Source organism: Raphanus sativus, chromosome 4 (genome assembly GCF_000801105.2).
Source record: "Raphanus sativus cultivar WK10039 chromosome 4, ASM80110v3, whole genome shotgun sequence".
NCBI classification, from domain to species: Eukaryota; Viridiplantae; Streptophyta; class Magnoliopsida; order Brassicales; family Brassicaceae; genus Raphanus; species Raphanus sativus.
In genome coordinates, this window is record NC_079514.1 from 42,186,284 (window position 1) to 42,202,302 (window position 16,019).

Sequence of the window (16,019 nt, forward strand, 5' to 3'; positions counted from 1 at the left end):
AATAAAACCACTACTAGGAAGATTAACTTTTGCAAGTTTATCTGCAGCTTTGTTTGTATCCCTTGAGACCCAAGAAAACTTAACATCTTCAAATCTTCTACTCCACCATTTGATGTCTCTGATCCAATTATAGCCCGAGAAATACAGTGTCTTGTCTGTTAAGATATCAATAGTTTTTTTACTATCACTTTCCACCATAATACGTCTATAGCCTTCCAATTTGGATTTATATTGATATTTATAGAATTTTCCTTCTTAGTTTTAATTTTTAAATCGGCTAAATACCTATATTTTTTTAGCATCATTCAGTTCGGTATTTTGTTTTTGTTTTGCTCAAAATTTATTAATTTTATTCGAAACTATATAAACTAACTAAACAATTTCATAGTATCTTTTCTCATATTGAAAGGACACAAATATTTTTTTTCCATTGAAGTATTTTCTCTACACAATCTATACACAAATATACCAACACGCTGAAAAACAAGAAAGCAAAGTGCAATTTTTTCTTGATTCACAGTCTTCAATCTCAGTGCTTCTTTGTTTCTCTTTCAGCCTAAGATAAAACGTACAGAAGTAATAAAGTTAAAATCGAAAATTTGTATTTGTATTGGATTATATAAAATGAATAAAAATAGAGAACCAGGTACTAAATACCGCTTTGATTGCTTTCTCAACAGAATCCCATCCAAACCGGTCAACATAATCTTGAACCGATTTTCTAGCATCAAGACTCATCATCTGTAAAACTCTTCTCTGTTCATCCGTATAATTCATTCCTCCTCCAACATTCATTCCAATCTTAACGTATTTTCTCACAAAATTGGAGTAGATGTAAGCTGCACCACTGAACATTGGTAACACCAACCACATACAGAACAAAAGCTTTAAGTATGGCCAAAATGGTAGCCTGCAAAATGCCAAAAAAAAAGATTAATAATCTAATTTTTATATAATGTATGAATTCGTATATCATTATTATTACCAGGCAAGGATTCTCCAAACGGATAGCTCGAATATTGTAATTAAGGAGTAAATGATCCAATATGTAAGCCATTGTTGATCATCTAACATTGTTGGACTCTCTATTGCTCGTAACGATGCATACCTACACATTCATTAAGTTAATTAATTATATAGATACAAACCATAATTAAACGTTCAAAATTTTTTATTTTACTTACAAAGGATAGAGAAGCATTACTCCAGGCCTGCATGCACCAAGAACATGAAGAATTAAAAAAAACTTGTAAATTCAATCTCGTTTTTGATATCTTATGAGAGAAAGGTTTGAATAAAAACCTACCCAATTAGAGCATCAAAACGTTTTGCAATCACAATAATGACACTCATTTTTGAGCTTTTTACGAAATCTCTTCTTTAAAGATCTTTTCTTCTTGTTTATCTCTTTGAACAAACGTCTTTAGCACTATGACGTTGGATATATACTAATATACGCACAAAAGTTCGATTTGTTCAAGCAAGAATCTTTGTGTGAGTAAATGTAAGAAGTCAGGTAAAGAATCTCTAGTCCATTGATAGGTTTCATGAACCTGTGTTACGTTTCATGAACCTACTTCTTCATGCTCCAAGAAAAAAAAATCATAATTTGAGTAATTTTGGGTAACAGGGAAATCTAAAGTCTTGGGTTTAGTATATCACACTTTAAATTACATTTATCATATCCAAGTATTTTCTAAACGAGATTCTTTTCTTGGTGGACATGAATTAGTCATCAAGAGCATTAATTACTGATATTGGACGAATTACACAATTCGATAATCATCATTTCGTCTGCGACTTTGTGAAATTTGGGTAATTATCTTGTCTAGTCTGGAGTCTTATATAATCTCTCTTTCTTCCCATGCATAGATGGACATAGACTTGTTTTTCATTACATTATTTAAAGTTCACTAATTATCGTTTTGTTTGACAGTATTTTTGTTTGTCACCGAGCTAGTCAAAGTAACATTTATATCATCTATCTTTCTTACATAAATATATATTTTCTTCACAAAAGTACTTTTATATTTGATAAATAAACGAGCTAGTAAATAATCACATAATATGAAATTTTGTTGTTTGACGCAAACTCTCAAGGAACGAGAATTTCATAGCATATTAAGAAAGTTTACAATGAAAGTGTATCAAAGACAACCCTACCAACGCTCAATCTCCTTCTTGAAATGCTTTTGCACAATTTAAAACTTTTTTTTTCAACTGCACAATTTAAAACTTAATTTGCCATGAATGCCTGTTTGTAGATGTTGTTGCTCGTGAAGAAAAACTGAATAGAAAGTAAGTACCAAGGAAAATGATGAGGTGTGGGCAAAACTCAAAAGAGTTAGTTGCATTTTGCAACTAATATTATTTATGCAAATCTATGAAATTATGGATAATGACTATACATATGATAAGTAATCCTCTTTGGGCTCTAGTGCTCTCGTGTACTTGATTAGTTTCATCTTCCTTAATTATGTGGTCGCATATAAGAACAATTAAACAAAAAATATCATTTATTGACTCACTAGATAGATAAATATAAGTTGTAACACTTCATGTTATCATATACCACAAAAATAAACACGCAAATTCTTATCATATCAGTTGGGTTAGTTTTGTTTTTTGAATTTTTCTTTTATCAAAGGGTTAGTTTTGTTTCAATTGAAATATACAAACAATTCAGAAAATAAGAATAAATAGTTATGTAATTACAGGTAATCATAAAGCAATAAAAAGAAAAAAAAATTACCGAAAAAGGAGAATTTCCAAAAGTTGATTCTGATGAGAAACAGAGCCCATACCTTTCTTTTTTCCCTAAACTTGAAAGAAAAAAACGGACGGTCCTCCTTCAATGCATTCTCTCACCCAATCCAAACCCAACTATTTTTTTTTTGTACACTATCCAAACCCAACTAATCTTCTTCTTTTTTCTTCTTTTCTTGATTTGATATTTTATACTCTTTAATTCACATCAGTTTTCAAATTAACTGATTTGAATTAAATAGTACAAAATATCAAATGAAATCTAAGAGAATTATTTTTTTCTTGGCTAAAGACACTATTCTTATTAATTCAATACCACTTAACTGAGAATTAATTCTCTTAGATTTCATATTCTCTTGTCACTTTCTACTTCTCTTCTTTTTTATGATCACATGTATAACTATTAGAACGATGCACACTAAATTAACCTAAAGATCCAAGTTTTTGTAATTAAAGGTTCTTCCTCTTTTCCTCATTCAACCCTGAATCTTGGATTGGCCAAATTAAATTAGTTTTTTTCATTTAATTCTTTAAAAGCCATTTTTGGTAATCAAAGGTTCTTGATTTATCCATTAAATTTTTTAGAACTTGGATAGTAGCTATACTAGTGCAATATGATTTGATCTCTCTCTATGATCTCTTGTGAGTAGTGTTTGATTATGCTTTGTTTATTATGAAAACTATAGGGTTGATTTAATGGAGGGTGGTGCGAGTAATGAAGTAGCAGAGAGCATCAAGAAGATAGGGAGAGGGAAGATAGAGATTAAGAGGATAGAGAACACTACTAATCGTCAAGTCACTTTCTGCAAAAGACGCAATGGTTTGCTCAAGAAAGCTTATGAGCTCTCTGTCTTGTGTGACGCTGAGGTAGCTCTTGTTGTCTTCTCCACTCGCGGTCGTCTCTACGAGTACGCTAACAGCAGGTAAGATACATCTACTAACTTCTTCAGATCCTTGAAATTTTTGTGTGGATTCTCATCAATCTTTTTGGTTTCTCTCTCTTGTTCTTTTTTTGTTCTTGAGCTTCTGAGACTCAATCTTGATTTATATGTGTGAACTGAAATTAGGGTTTGTATTAGGAACCCTAGTTTTGAGGATCTGTGAAAAGCTGTGAGGATCTAATGTTCTTTGATATTTAGTTAGCATCCCCATACCTTGTACCAGTGTCTTTGATATTTAGTTAGCATCCCCATACCTTGTACCAGTCTGTTTTTTTTTACTAGATATCTACCTAAGAATGTCAGTTTCTACAACAGATTTCGATAATATCGATGACTCATGACCCATCAAGTTTATTTCTGCAGATTGATCATTAGGTTTCCATCATAGTATGAAAACGTAGGGTTCTTGAGATATTATACTATATGTTATATATGGAGACTATAAAGCTAAGTAGATTCCTTAAAAATCGATACACTAGGGGGAGCCTAGGGTGTATGTCTTCTGACACTTCTCTACAATTTTCTTCATTTTGATCTGGTAAATCAAGAAATATTTCGGGGACAAAGCTTGTTGCTGCGTCACTAATTAATCATCGATCAAGAAACAAAAAATAATTAAACAGAAAATTTGACTTGTGAATATTATCTTTACCCACTCCAAGTTGGGGACTTGTCATTTCCATTTCTCTCAAAGTTTTTTTTTCTCTCAAAATTTCCAGCTATTAACAGCTCATCTTCTTTTCAACATTTTGTTTGTTTTAGAAATATGTTACAATGTTAACAAGGGAATGGTGCTAATTTTCGGTTTATTAACAATATATATAACTTGAGGATATGAGTATAACTTTTACAACTAATAATGTAGATATTTGTAATTTTTAAGTTGATGATATTTCTAATAGATGAGTTGGGGATTTATTCTGTTATAAATCTATTATGGTGCTATGTTTTGGTGATTTGGTCAATTAATACTATAAGTTGAGGTATGACTATTATCTAATACTCTTAAAGTTAAGTCTCATATTATGGACCTAAGATTTAACAAGAAATTTTGCAGTTACAATGTGAATTTCACAACAACTAAAGAATATTTTCATTTTTCAACAACCTCTAGAGAATCCATATTTAGTAAATGTAGGGTTGGGCGTTCGGGTACCCATTCGGGTTTCGGTTCAGTCCATTCGGGTTTTGGATTTTCGGGGTCAAAGATTTCAGCCCTATTCGGATATTTCTAAATTTCGGTTCGGGTTCGGTTCGGATCTTTGTGGGTTCGGTTCGGGTTCGGATAACCCATTTAAAATGTTTTAAATTTTCAAAATTCATTATATACTTTAAATTTTCAAAATCTATAAAAAAGATAATATATTACATATAAATTTTCATAACATATATGTCAAAATACCTTAATTTAACATATAAATTAGTTTTCTTTGAATATTTGGATAAATAATCAATAGATATTTAACTATTTTGGTGTTTTCAGTATACTTTAGCTATTTTAAACATTTACTTTTGACTATTTGCATATATTTTCCGAGTATTTTGGAAAACTTAAAGGTATCTTATATATTTTTAATATTTTTAATATACATTATATATAAAAATAATGTATATATTTAAGTATATAAATTTATTTCGGGTACCCTAAATATTTCGGTTCGGATCGGGTTCGGTTTTGGTTCTTTAAATACCGAAATTTTGAACCCGTTCGGATATTTAATCAATTTCGGTTCAGAACTTTTTCGGATCGGGTTCGGTTCGGTTTTTCGGGTTCGGATTTTTTGCCCAGCCCTAAGTAAATGTGTGCGTGACTTGACAGTCTTGTAAAAGTACTTCTATTTTTTTTTAAGTACTTCTAATCTAATACCCAACTAATCTGACTATCAAAAGAGGACCCCATTAGGTATATATATGCAGGAAATTGTAATTACTAGGTTTCTATTTTAAAACGTGTAGCTATAAATTGTATGTAAAACTCTCTTCCTTATTTTCAAACTTCCTCATGCTTTATTGTGTTGACATTTCTGAGCTGTTCATCATCACAGAGTGAAAAAATGGTGAAAATGAAAAAGTAAATATACAAAGATATCTAGTTTTTTCCTCCAATTTTATAAGGAATTATGAATTTCACTTTCTTGGTAAAAACAACAATCACCTCATATTAACTACATTCATATACACATGTTGTATTGCTAAATTTATCATATAAATTTTATTTTCACCGGTTGTAGAATTATGATTAGGCTGATGGTTAAAGTCTAAATATTTTACTCTGTGGATGTTTGTGAAATGGCACGAAAAATAGTGTGAGAGGAACGATCGAAAGGTACAAGAAAGCTTGCTCCGACGCCGTTAATCCTCCGTCAGTCACAGAAGCTAATACTCAGGTAAGCTGCATTACTTAATTATCACCTAGCCTAGCTACATCTTCTTTACTGTTCTGACTTTTCTTGATCCCTTGTTTAAATAATGGATCGAACAGTACTATCAGCAAGAGTCGTCTAAGCTTAGGAGACAGATACGGGACATTCAGAATCTGAATAGACACATTCTTGGTGAATCTCTTGGTTCCTTGAACCTCAAGGAACTCAAGAACCTCGAAGGTAGGCTTGAGAAAGGCATCAGCCGTGCCCGCTCCAAGAAGGTTAATAGTTTCTTTAAATTTCTTATATATGCTTCGGTTTATCATTACCTTCAAGACTTGGTCTGATTCTTGCCCGTTACGTTTTGTTCTTCCCCCCAGCACGAGATGTTAGTTGCAGAGATAGAGTACATGCAAAAAATGGTAAAACATACCTTCCTCAACACGTAACCTAACCCTACTTTATATAACAATCTTCTCTTTCACTTTTTTCATGAAGGAAATCGAGCTTCAAAACGATACGATAACATGTATCTCCGATCCAAGGTCTTGCATGTATATATTATATATATACACTTCTTGATTTTTTTTTTAATACCAGTATGTCATCTCTTGATGAGCAAGTTTTATATATATATATATATATCTGCAGATTAGTGAAAGAGCGGTACAACAGCAGGAACCGAGTGTGATACATCAAGGGACGGTTTACGAGTCATCTTATCATCAGTCGGAGCAGTATAACCGGGATTATATTCCGGTTAACCTCCTTGAACCAAATCAGAACTCCTCCGACCAAAACCAACCACCTCTCCAACTTGTTTAATTATGTCTAATTTACATAAGTTTCTCTCCGCTCTTCTGAGATGGATCTTATGCATATGTATATTTATTCATGTTACCCTTACGGCTTACAACTTATAAATAAAGACTGGTGAAGATTTGAGAAGGACCTAGTTACTTAAATATATCTTGATTATGTATATGTAATGCACTTTAGTACCTCATGATTACTAATATCTAGACAAGGCCACTGAAACGCAAAACGGTTTGTGGATTTGAGTGTTTTGTTAAGTTACTTTATTGAATCAGGAAGCGACATGTCAGGAAGAGACAAGAGGGTGTGTAAGGTGTTTTGACGGCGAGCAGTTATAGCTGGTGGTAGAAGCTTCTGGCTGCCACAATGGTAGTACCTTGGATGAGTATTATGTAGTATATGAGACTCTGTTTGTGCAAATGAGACTCAGAAAAGTCTCATAGTTAGTGAGGATAAATATCAAAAGTTGTACCTGAAAGCTAAAGTTTAGCGATGAAGGTAAAGAAGTTTGACATGAGAAACTGATGCTGCAAGAGTTATTACATTCAATGCCTAAAACTCAACATGATTTATATAGTAAACCAAGACCTAACTCTTACTGAAACAGAGCGATCAAAGGAGCTACATGTCTTACCAGAAGTCAAATGGGCAAAAGCCTATGTCGTTTGTTGCTTACATGTTGTTTTGGCGTCTGTCTTAATCAGCTGAGATTGTTCCCCATAATAATGTTGGCTCTCTCAATGCAGCAGGATGTGATTAATTAGGTTTAAAGTATGGTATTTTTCTATCAAGGCGATACGAAATGACTTAGTGAGCACTCTTCAGCAATTCAACATGCTGCTGATCAATTCAAGCTTAAGAATCTATCATTCAAAGCATCCCATTTACCACCAAAGGGAAAAATTCTGGAAGATACATAAATACAGAGCAAGAAACTATAACAAATCTATTTTTGAGTTGTAATTGCATATGAGCAGAGTAGCTATCAGGTCATGTACCAAAATCTTTATATAGTATTCCACATAAGTTTTGAATTCACTGCTTCTGGTGAAATAAACTAATGCATCAAATCTGATATAATAACGTTGAACTTGTGGATGCAAGTATGCACTTACGAGCAATAGTCAATGTGGAAAGATCACTCTTACTGTGATAGTGATACCAATGTCTATTTTTTCAATGCATAATTCCGTTTTGCAGGTTATTATTACACTTACCACTTTATTTAGTACTATCATTTTCAGATGGTTACAGAGCATTATTCTCTGTTTTCATGATATGGGTTATATTGAGATTATCAATGAGTTAGCACCATTCATAAAGATTATAGAGCAAGAAAAAGAAGAGCCTTGGGATAGAGGTATAATGGTATTCCTAAACATGATGTCTCCTCATAACCATGAACATTAACTCAAACATAGTTAAAGCAATTCTGACATTAGTAGCTCTATAGGGTCGTTACAAAAGATATTTATCCATTGGTTGGTAGAACTTGGGGTTTGAAATTTGAATGCAGGGAGACCATATCTTGCAATATTTACTCCACGCGTTTATTACAGTAACACCACAACACACCACTCCTCTCATGTACTGTACTTCCCCTTCTTTAATGCTAGTATATCTCAATGTTTGGTCTTTATCTCTCTCTCATGGACTTGTCTTTTTCTGGAAATTCATCAAGTTGTGAGACACATTACTTAGGCCTGACTATAAAAAATGCTCACGAAAATTTTAATGGAGCAGTTATGACATTGTGTTGCTCTGTAGGCATGTCAATCTGAGACATTTTACCTTGGTCTATGTATGATAAGTATGAAGTATGTTGAATCTGTTTCCGTCAAGTCTCTTTTGATATAAATTTTCATGGTCCTATTTCTAGGTTCTTGTTTAGTTTTATTTGCATTTCTTATTAGCTCTTGAACTGTAGTTGAGAAACAGGGGAACTAATAAATAGTACTACTATTATTAAGATCAAGAAAATTTTAAAACAACAAATATAAAAGGAGTATCCATCATAAATATTACTAGAAGCTATAGGACACTCTAAAACTCTAATGAGCACACACACTGCATAGGATAATTAATCAAGATTGTTTTAATGCAAACCAACAAACGACTGTGATAAATGAGAAACTCTCTTGTTTCTAGTTTCTAGGCTTTAGACGACCTTCATTAGCAAGCTTGAAGGTATGAGCCTGCTTTGTTGCTGCCTTGGTTGAGGAAAGTCCTGCCACAAAGTGGTCTCTGACTTGAGAGGTTGTGAAAGGGAACTTGTTGCTGACCATGGAGTTTAACCAAGACGCTGTGCCTTCACGGTAGAGAGATCCAATAGCATCGGTGCGGGTATTGGAAAGTGCCTGAAGAAGGTTCATGTGAGGATCAAAGCCTGGAATGCTACTGGAAGTACTGACTGTACCAAACGCTCCACCAACGGTTCCCCACCAGCCAAGAAGACCCCATATGAGTGTAGGGTGGTTTCTCCAGTAACTGCACAAAATAATAAAGGTGTGAAACCACTATATAGCGTAGTGTAATGTGTTAGAAAGAGGAATATTTGTTACTTACTCGCATGTTCCAGTGATTGGTGGAAAAGGAGCAGGAACGAAAGGAGTTCCAGGAGTGCCAGGGTCAATAATAGGAGTTGGTGGGCTTCCTACAACAATGGGTGTTGGTGGAGTCACAACGACTGGAGTACTTGGTGGAGAGTAATATCCACCCGAAGGAGGCGTTGAAGGGTGTGAAGGCGTCGAAGGATGTGATGGTGTAGAAGGGTGAGAAGGTGTGGAAGGGTCGTGAGGTGGAGTCCCACAGTTACAAGGAGGCGTGTGGTGAGTTGGTGTGTGTGGGGTTGGAGTGTGAGATGGAGTCGAAGGAGTTGGAGTGTGAGATGGAGTTGAAGGAGTTGGGTCGTAAGGTGGACTTCCACAGTTAGGAGTGGGAGTGTAACCGCCGTGTCCTGTATGTCACGTCAAGCAAAAAGAAAGAGTCAAATAAAGATGCTAAAATCAAGATTCTTGTAACATAGCAAGATTGGGAATTTGGGACGAGGTGTATGTTTTTTCTTCTTACCAGAGGGAGGAGAGTAGTATGTCTTCTCATCTTCGAACCTTATGGAAGTAACGGAAGCAAACAGCTGCTGTGAGAGTAAAGCAGCAAAGAGAGCCCAAATAGTTAGACTCTTCATCCCTCTCATTTCAAAAACTCAGTGAGAGAAAGCAGAAGTTGTTTGCAAATGGTGTTGTGTTGTATGGTCCTTGGTGGTAGAATGGAACTGGAAACTAGGGTTTATAAATAGAAGGAAGCAAAGGGTATTTTCGAAGTTTGGAAGTAAATACAAACAGGTGGAGGAGTGTGTGGTTAGTTGATATGTTACTGGTGCATTTACACTCCCATTTAATACGGTGATTACAATAACGCTAAAATTCTGCACAAAACAAATTATGAAGATTTAATATACTAATATTTCATGCAAAGGTATGGACGCGTATGAGAAGCTGTCTCCCATATGAATGACTTATCTCGCTATCCGTATTTCTATTTACGTTTCTTTTCATTAGCTCGATCAGTACGTTACTAATGTTTACAGGACATTTTTGTAAAAATGCAAGGTAGCTCTTATATCACGTGAAGCTGATTAATCCAAGTAAGTTTCCACTCTTGTGAGTGCTTAAAATGTAAGGCAAGCCTCAAATCAAGAATCTAGGTAGACTTAAAGTAGACCCTTTTGTGTTTGTGCTTCTCTAAGATTAGCTAAGGAGATACTTAAATTAGTAGTCACTTGACGTTAAAAGAGAAGTCAAACTACATTTATTTCTGTTCTTGATTTTTTATGTTGGACAGTAAAACCAAGATTAGATAGTAATCGTTGCTAAAATAGATAGTGGTTTTTCAAGTTTTAATTAGCATATTACTGGTTTTCACCTAAATATATAGTTTGCATTCAAGTGGCATTTAAGTTTGGGTAACAATAAGAGTGGTAAACAGTAGATACAGCTAGGCTAGCATGTGGAGATGCAGAGGGGGAAGAGGACCCACAAAGAAGAAATAAGAGGAGATGAATCTTTGATTAGAGATTAGAAAACATATGAAAAAATAAAAAGAAATAGATAAATAAAAGTAGTAATAGTATGGTAGGTTAAGGTGGGTCTGATGAGTATTATAACTAGTTGATGCATCACAAAATAATTCACTTCTCTTACTGTATTTCTTCTCTGGATTTGCTCCTCTTGCTTCTGAATTTTTTTATACTGTTGCAATGTGAATAATTTGTTAAAACTGATATTTTATTTTAATTTTCTAACACTAAGTTTTCTAAACGATAAACTGTTTTCCCACTAATGCCATTTGATATAAAAATTATCTTTTCTTACGAATGAACTAGTATAATACATATTAAAATTCAATATCTATAACGCATATATATATTATTTTTTTATAAAAAAACACTAGCTGTCCAATATAACGCATATATTTATTTCAACACTTAATTGGTTAAATCAAATGCTCTTCTTTTCAGGACTGCATTGAATTTACGAGCTAAATCCCCAAGAAAATGTCCTAATTAATGACCCCAAACATTTGTCGGATCCGGCATATTTTGATTAAAGCACATGGATTACGATCAAATTTTGCTAGTACAAGTTCCTCCTGATTAGTGTCCTTTAACCATGTAGACACTATACACCACGTGAATATTCAAATATCCCTTGTTAGTTGTTACGGTATGACATTTTATTTGCAACTTTGAAAAGAAACGAAACCCTCATTTCCATTTTCCAAAACCAACTTATTATACTGGTTTTTGAGAATATAACAAGAGTCGAGATGTAACGGTTGAAAGTATGTTACTTAGTATATCAATTCAATACTATCAGGCTTTTAGCCTTTACACACATGGCACATGTAATGTATATATGAAAATATGTTTATATATACTACCTATCTTCTTCTCCTACCTCAGGCTTCCACACACTAGTAATGTATAATATATTGTAAATTTCTGGCAAAAAAATAGATATGTTTTTTTTTTTTTAACACTAGAAATTTTATTCATTTGGTTTGGTTAAACCGGGAATAAAACAGAGTCTTATAGAGTTTGTTTAGCCAACGAGTCCTCAAACTTAAGGTTTCCTCTGGAGCTAAATCGAAAAGATACAGAAACAAACGAGATAGATAGGAGACGAATATCAGAGAGGATTCCATGAATCTCAGAGTAACTTGATCCATCCACAATCGCTGACACCAATTGAAGAGAGTACGACTCGAAGACCACCGTCTTCAGCTACAGAGCAATTACATGCTCTATCGCCACACGTATTGCTAGTCCCTCTGCCACTAGGGACGAAATCACAAACGCCACATATTCACTATGTGAGTTGATTCTCACTCCAGATGAGTTGTAGAAACTCCACGCCAGACCGCCGGAGCTGATCTCTTTCTTCCAAGCCGCATCGGATCTACAGGTAAATTCAAAATCACCTCTGCTTGGTTGGAATGGCGGTTTAACTGATGGGGTAGGGAGGGTAGATTGGGCTGCTTTCCATTCTTTTGATGTGGTTAAAGCGGTGTGATCCATCAAAATGATAAATGGCGAATTAAATTTGATAGGAAGCGTTAGTTGCTTTCTACTAATGGTTAGAACAAGTTTCATTTTAGGCGTTCAAAGTGATCCGACCAACCAAATGCACTAAATTAAAAGCCTCGACCATTCAAAGAATCAAAGTCTTAACTACCAAATATACACATAGCATATGCCCACACAAAGTCACAAACAAATACTATATGTGTGCGCCTACCTATATGCGAAAGTTGTATATAATAATATATGTCATTAAATTGGGTTCGCTAACCAATCATATATAGAACAATGCCTTTGATGATGATTTACAACCATCATAACGTTGGATAATAGTTGTTGTCAATGTCAATTTCAACCATCATCATCATCAGTTCTTTCGGCTGCTACTCTTCTGCAGCTAATTAAACTCCTCCATCTTGAGTTAATTGCATCATTTGAATAACTAAACGAATATTCTTCATCTTGAAACCGAATGGCTCTAGGCAAAAAAGAGATTAGCTTACACCGCTCAGCAAAAGCTCTCACGTTTACTATAGTCTTTGAGTGTTTGTACGGGAGGATTCAAAATTCCTAAAGGCTGGAATGCGAGACATGTACCTCATGCATCTCTCTAGATCCTTTAAAGAAATACTAATAACATATCTAATGGTTTGCAGATACGTTGGACAACTATGGAACTCAATACAATCCTGAAATATTTCAAGATCCAATTAGTTTTTGAATACAAGACCAAGCTTTGTAGGTCACCAACTAGCCAAAGCCAGTATTCTTGTTCTCTTGCATTTTCGTTGTGACATGTTACGCTTGGTCATCGGTCCATCTAGATGAGATAATCACCATGGATCCTCTCCCATTTCCGTCCCTCGGATTGCCAATCAAAATCTCTTCCAAGGAGTCACACAACAGAGAAATAACTATGCCTTAGCATGTATGTATGTATGCAACATTTAAAATGTACCACGTTACTGGATAGAAAAGTAACAATTGAGACTATAGAAGCCTTTGCGGGTTTATAGGCCCATGCCCAGAAAAATAAAGCCGAAATAAGAATATAGCTAAGGCAAATTGTATCGGGTCTCACTCTTGTAGCCTTGTAAGCCATGTAGGATGTGTATAGTAGTAATAAACAGATACTGCATCAATGAGCTTTTCTAGCGAAGGACTAACACTAATGATTTACAAATTATTTTGTCGTTTATGATTTATTACAACTTGATTACAACTTACTTTAAATATCCATGATTCAAGTGTCTTTAAGAGTTTTAACTATGGTTACACTAGTATTTATAACTTCATTTAATGCTAGCTAGATGAGTAGTTTCTTTTCAAATTCTTGATTACTAAACACTTAATTTTGACCTGCTCATATATAAGTCGAAAATCCAAGTACTTTTTTATTGTAATTTGGATAATTAAGTTGGTAAGAAAAGTAATAGCTTCCGGCTATATGTGTGGAATAAAACTTGTTTTTAGGCATATTATTATCTTACAAAAAGTTATAGCCTTACAGGACTATAGAACAATGTATGTGTACAATGACTATAAACATGAGCTCAAATCTTGCACAACTAGACCATGGATCTCAAATCCAATGTGTGTATCGTAAGCTTTAATATATATTGATTCAACCAACCTTGAAATCTTTGTTGTATAGCATGTGAAGTGAGCTCACACAGATTTTTAAACAATGGGCCACGTAACGTTAACTTGCTCAATATCATTAATGCCAAATCTCAAATGCAAGTGCTAGTGTGCTACCTCGTGATTTAATTTAATTTCTATATGGCATACAACTAAATCTCAAGTAATTTTTGACGTCATCCAACTAAGTCTCAAGTAATTTTTACGTCATCCCGCTAACTCGCTAAGTGTTAAGTTATATTACTATTATAATCCCTACAGGCTACATTAATAGTAATTTTCGTTAATATATAGTTATATACTACATAGTAGTATATCGCAATCAACACTTCTCATGAGGCATGACTACGAGTCTACGAACAGGCTTAGATAAATAAGAACTTTGATGCTTGCTAAAGAAAAAGATTTCGAAGAGAAAAATGCTGAGATCTCTTTCCCCTTTTATCAAAGCTAAAAGCCATATTAAAAAAGAGTTAAAAATAAAACTAAATAAAAACATACTTTTTCTTAATCAAAAGAAAGAGAAGAACAATCTTTGGTGTCATCATCAACATCTTCAACCTCCGAACTTCATATCTTGTTTATCTAAGCGTTGGAGAAATGAAGTGAGGACTTTAATGGTTTTGATCTGACATTGTAGAGACATTATGTAACCAGCTGTCTCTTCGAAGAGCGCGTCCACACCAAGCGCCGTTCCTCCGGGAATAATCCTTTGCAACGCCTCAATCTTTTCTTTTACCTCTTCTTCATCATCTTCTTCTTGGCTGGAGACACACACGCTTGCCTTAGTCTTTGACAATCTCCGTTTGGTTCTTCGTTCGAAACCACCTGCTCGTGAATTCACGGTGGCTGAAGATGACGGTGAAAGAGATCTAGCGTTGTCGGGAGTTGCTAGAGTTTTCTCCATTTTGAGAGAGAGAGAGAGAGAGAGAGAGAGAGAGAGAGAGAGATGATTGTGTATATGTTTGAGAGAATAATGAATAAGTAAGGAAAGCGCATGTGTGTATATATATGTGTGTTTATGGATTTAGTGGATGTAAATTTTTTTGGCCGGTTCAATTCCACACTATACTTTGGTTATCATGAATTTATTGTTTTAAGTAATAAATAAACGAGTTAAGTTTAGAAGGAAAATATGTGTATTTTAATTCATCAATTTTTTTCAAAATCGACAATTTTTTTTAACTATCACTCATAATAATATTCCAACTTATAGTTGATTCAACAAAACTATAGTGGTTTGGGCCGTTTGGCTTAATTTCTTACGCCCCTTGTTACATTGTTTTGGCTTATTCGGTACAATGTTTTGGTTAGATACAAATTTCGGTTTGGTTTGTCTAAAAAGACTGTAAACTGAAACTCGATTTTTATTTTTTAAAAATGTAGTATTTTAGTAAGGAGAAATGGTTAATATTGTCATCAAAGAGCTGGGTCCAGATGTATGTTTTTATAGTATTTTATTATCCTCGTGTTTCGGATTGTAGGTTTATTTTTTCTTACTTGGGTGGGTTACATAGATTTGGATCTTGCAAAAGAGATTTGGTTTTACCACGCGCCATGTCGACTGGTCAGACTGTAGTGGATATGTCACTCACTTAAGTAGATCATGCTCACATCTAAATTGGATTTTATTTGTTTCATGTGAGATGTGGTACTTTTTTTTATTGAGAGGCTGGAAATTATTATTTAGTAATGACTAAGCAATAACTTTAGTATTGTATTGGATATCTGCTGTTAATACAAGCGGGTTAAGTTGAGTATTAAAATCATACTAGTAAGTTGTAGTAACAACGCAGGGCAGTACGGACGAGAAATATTAAGAAAAGAGACATCACGCGCGTGTAGATAAGAAGGAGCATGAGCCGATCTACGACATGTGCATAAGAACAAGGGACCCACAGAAAGCCCAAAGAG

At 34.2% G+C, this 16,019-nt stretch overlaps 3 protein-coding genes and 1 pseudogene across 3 annotated transcripts; 1 reads left to right on the forward strand and 3 right to left on the reverse strand.

The window, feature by feature from the left end:
• Nucleotides 1-409: 409 nt before the first annotated feature.
• LOC108854349 (HVA22-like protein f) lies at nt 410-1,415 on the reverse strand. The gene is made up of 5 exons (XM_018627889.2): nt 1,307-1,415; nt 1,185-1,211; nt 986-1,108; nt 658-910; nt 410-556 (listed from the first exon to the last, which is right to left on the reverse strand). The coding sequence occupies exons 1-5, from the start codon at nt 1,351-1,353 to the stop codon at nt 530-532; spliced, it is 477 nt and encodes a 158-aa protein (XP_018483391.1). The 5' UTR covers nt 1,354-1,415; the 3' UTR covers nt 410-529.
• Nucleotides 1,416-3,016: 1,601 nt separating this feature from the next.
• LOC108854348 (agamous-like MADS-box protein AGL5) lies at nt 3,017-7,042 on the forward strand (annotated as a pseudogene).
• Nucleotides 7,043-8,830: 1,788 nt separating this feature from the next.
• On the reverse strand, nt 8,831-10,158 carry LOC108854345 (protodermal factor 1). Its single transcript, XM_018627885.2, has 3 exons — nt 9,956-10,158; nt 9,452-9,842; nt 8,831-9,373 (listed from the first exon to the last, which is right to left on the reverse strand). Exons 1-3 carry the CDS (start codon nt 10,077-10,079, stop codon nt 9,031-9,033), a joined length of 858 nt encoding a protein of 285 aa, XP_018483387.1. The 5' UTR covers nt 10,080-10,158; the 3' UTR covers nt 8,831-9,030.
• A 4,350-nt stretch (nt 10,159-14,508) lies between these two features.
• Nucleotides 14,509-15,087, reverse strand: LOC108854351 (transcription factor PAR1). Its single transcript, XM_018627890.2, has one exon. It carries the CDS (start codon nt 15,010-15,012, stop codon nt 14,662-14,664), a length of 351 nt encoding a protein of 116 aa, XP_018483392.2. The 5' UTR covers nt 15,013-15,087; the 3' UTR covers nt 14,509-14,661.
• Between the last annotated feature and the right edge of the window lie 932 nt (nt 15,088-16,019).

Coding starts and splice junctions, on each gene's coding strand:
- LOC108854349 (XM_018627889.2), bottom strand. CDS start 1,353: ATGAGTGTCATTATTGTGATTGCAAAACGTTTTGATGCTCTAATTGG. Junction 1,109..1,184: donor GTAATGCTTCTCTATCCTTT/GTAAGTAAAATA, acceptor ATGAATGTGTAG/GTATGCATCGTTACGAGCAA. Junction 557..657: donor TTGAGAAAGCAATCAAAGCG/GTATTTAGTACC, acceptor GTTTTATCTTAG/GCTGAAAGAGAAACAAAGAA.
- LOC108854345 (XM_018627885.2), bottom strand. CDS start 10,079: ATGAGAGGGATGAAGAGTCTAACTATTTGGGCTCTCTTTGCTGCTTTA. Junction 9,843..9,955: donor ATACTACTCTCCTCCCTCTG/GTAAGAAGAAAA, acceptor CGTGACATACAG/GACACGGCGGTTACACTCCC. Junction 9,374..9,451: donor CCAATCACTGGAACATGCGA/GTAAGTAACAAA, acceptor TATTTTGTGCAG/TTACTGGAGAAACCACCCTA.
- LOC108854351 (XM_018627890.2), bottom strand. CDS start 15,012: ATGGAGAAAACTCTAGCAACTCCCGACAACGCTAGATCTCTTTCACCG.